Source organism: Hipposideros armiger, unplaced genomic scaffold, assembly GCF_001890085.2.
Source record: "Hipposideros armiger isolate ML-2016 unplaced genomic scaffold, ASM189008v1 scaffold_24, whole genome shotgun sequence".
Taxonomy (NCBI): Eukaryota; Metazoa; Chordata; class Mammalia; order Chiroptera; family Hipposideridae; genus Hipposideros; species Hipposideros armiger.
This window is the reverse complement of record NW_017731374.1, coordinates 3886271-3888844: the sequence shown is the minus strand read 5'-3', so window position 1 is coordinate 3888844 and position 2574 is coordinate 3886271. Positions and strand designations below refer to the sequence as shown.

The window sequence follows — 2574 nt, the reverse complement described above, 5'->3', positions numbered from 1 at the left end:
CAATCCCACACCAAGGATTTATGGTGAAAGTTATTCTAGGAATATGGTGGACAGGAGGAATCATTTTCATAATTCTGCTTAGACTCCTAGAATTTAATTTATCTTTCTTATATTACTGTATATGAATAACACATTGTTTTATACAGGTTCTCCCTGTGAAGTCCCATTTACACCTGTAAATGGGGATTTTATATGTACTCAAGATAGTGCTGGAGTTAACTGTACATTAAGCTGCTTGGACGGCTATGATTTCACAGAAGGGTCTACTGAGAAGTATTATTGTGCTTATGAAGATGGTATCTGGAAACCACCATATTCCACTGAATGGCCAGACTGTGCTAGTAAGTTTTTATTGATTTTCTGGACTCCTTTAGTATGTGTGAATATGTGTTTGACTGCCTACATGTGTACATTGCTAAGCATGAAAGAGAAAAATTGCCTTACTATAGGGATTAGGTTTGGTAAGTGGAAAATGGTGCCATAAATTCAAAAGATTGGTTGAATTCCTTGATTTAAAATATTAGCCACCAGAGTCTTGTTATGAATTGGATTGTTATAGGACAAGATTCAGTGTAAGACAAAACTATCTGGACCCTCTCAGTGTTATTTACCAGAACTATCTAAAGAGACTCGTAAACTTAAAGTATAATCTCATAGTCTGCAGAAGAACTGACATTTAAAATAAAAGCCAACATATGTGATGAAATGAGAGATCAGTCACATATTCTTTAGATCTGATTTATATTTAGAGCTATTCTAGAATCTTAAATATATAGTGATAAAAAGAATGCAATATCTTTGTCTACTGTAAACAATATTATCTGGAGTGAATTTTGACCCAGTACCGTAGGTGGAGTTTATATGCCCAATGTCCTGGGAAAAGAGTAAAGCCCATTTATTTGAGATTTTTTTCCCCNCACCAAGACTTAATGCACTAAAAAGTAGGATATGTAGCCATCTGTAATTGTCAAGAGCACAGACTCTGAACCCAAACTGCTTGAGTCTATATCCAGCTCTACCACTTAAAGGCCGTGTGACCAGTCACCTCCCTGCCTCAGTTTCTTCATCTAAAACATAGAATTGATAAATGTATTACCTCATAGGGTTATTGTGAGGTTTTTAATTAGTTAAGCTATGAAAACCACTTGAACTAGGGCCTGAAACATTAAGCCCTATGTATAAATATTGACATTTTGCTGTATTTGTATCAGATATATTTTAATATGTTTATTTTAAAATTCAATCCATTGAGTTAATTTTATTTTAAGAATTTTACATAACTTCTTGAAATAACTTAAGGTGTCTCAGACTGGCTCCTTACCCTAGAAATAATAGGTTTTGGCAAAAGCAGGTAAGACTCAAGTAAAACTCACTCCAATTCATTTCATGGTACTTAGTTTCTTTAATTGCTTTCTCAGTGTTGCTTTAAACATGAACGTTGCCAGTCACATGAAAAATATGTTGGATTTGTTTTTATGGTACTGTGATTTTAAACATGGAAACGTGGTTCCAAGAGTTTGCCAAGTTTTAATTTTTCACAATGAAGAGGCAGCATGGTGAAATGTAAAACGTGTACTCAATTGTCTAGCTAGACTCTAGCTGAATTTTCAAATTATGAAAGAGAGAGAGGAAATGAGAAGGAAGACAGAGCAGGAGAGGGAGAGGGAGAGGAGTGTTGGGAGCTTAAGGAAGAGAGAGACAGAGACAGAGAGAAACTATTCCAATGCCTGTATTTTCCTGTTTTCCTCAGCTGACAGGGTGTTGGTGTCATACTGATAAACGAGGGGAGGCCGGAATGCTTTAGCTGAGCATTCCAGAGAATGTTGCCTCACTTGCTTTGAAATGGACATGCTCTTTCTTTTGGAGACAGCGCGTCTGCTGGTACTTCCAGTTCTTTTGACAGTATTTTACCTAGTCTTACTGCTCTTTCAAAATACCTTGATTGAGCTTTAAAATGCTTGGCTAAAATCCAGTAAGTTCAGAAAATCTTGAAAAACATATCCATTTGCAATTTCTTTGGGGAAAATATTAATAGTAAATACTGCATACTTTTCAATTTAACTATGAGTTGACTTGATTCAACAATCTTAAAGTGCACTGACCTCCTGTAGCATTCCTTTGTTCCTTTCTTTATTCAACAATGTTTTCTGAGCACCTGTTATGCAACATGTGCTGTGCTATGCAGTGGACATCTAATGGTTCGCAAGAGACTCCATTGCTGGTCAACAGAGTTTACAGTCCAGGAAAGTAGTAAACCAAAGGTACTGCACTCATGAAATGACAAGCGTGAAGAAAAGAGAAGAATTAAACATTTATTTATAAGACTTAACTTAAAACAGAAATCTATATGTCCTCACAGTTTCAGTTCATTTCATTTCAGAGTATGTGTTTTCATATATTGCAGATAAAAATACCTTAGACTTGATGCCTGTAACTACGTATAATTCCCTAGTTTAATGACCTCAAGCAAGTCCCTTAAATTTGCTAGTCTGAGATTCCTCTCCTATAAAATTAGAAAAATAATCTGCCCAGTCTCCCTCGAAGGCATGTGATTATGGATATAAGAACATTTCA

The 2574-nt window shown here is 35.6% G+C and overlaps 1 protein-coding gene across 1 annotated transcript in view; it reads left to right on the top strand.

Annotated features, from left to right (window-relative positions):
• SVEP1 (sushi, von Willebrand factor type A, EGF and pentraxin domain containing 1) overlaps window positions 1-2574 on the top strand; it is a 177261-nt gene that overhangs the window by 73909 nt on the left and 100778 nt on the right. The window contains 1 exon segment of the mRNA XM_019635789.1: window positions 40-373. Within this exon segment, the coding sequence (XP_019491334.1) occupies window positions 40-373 (334 nt within the window).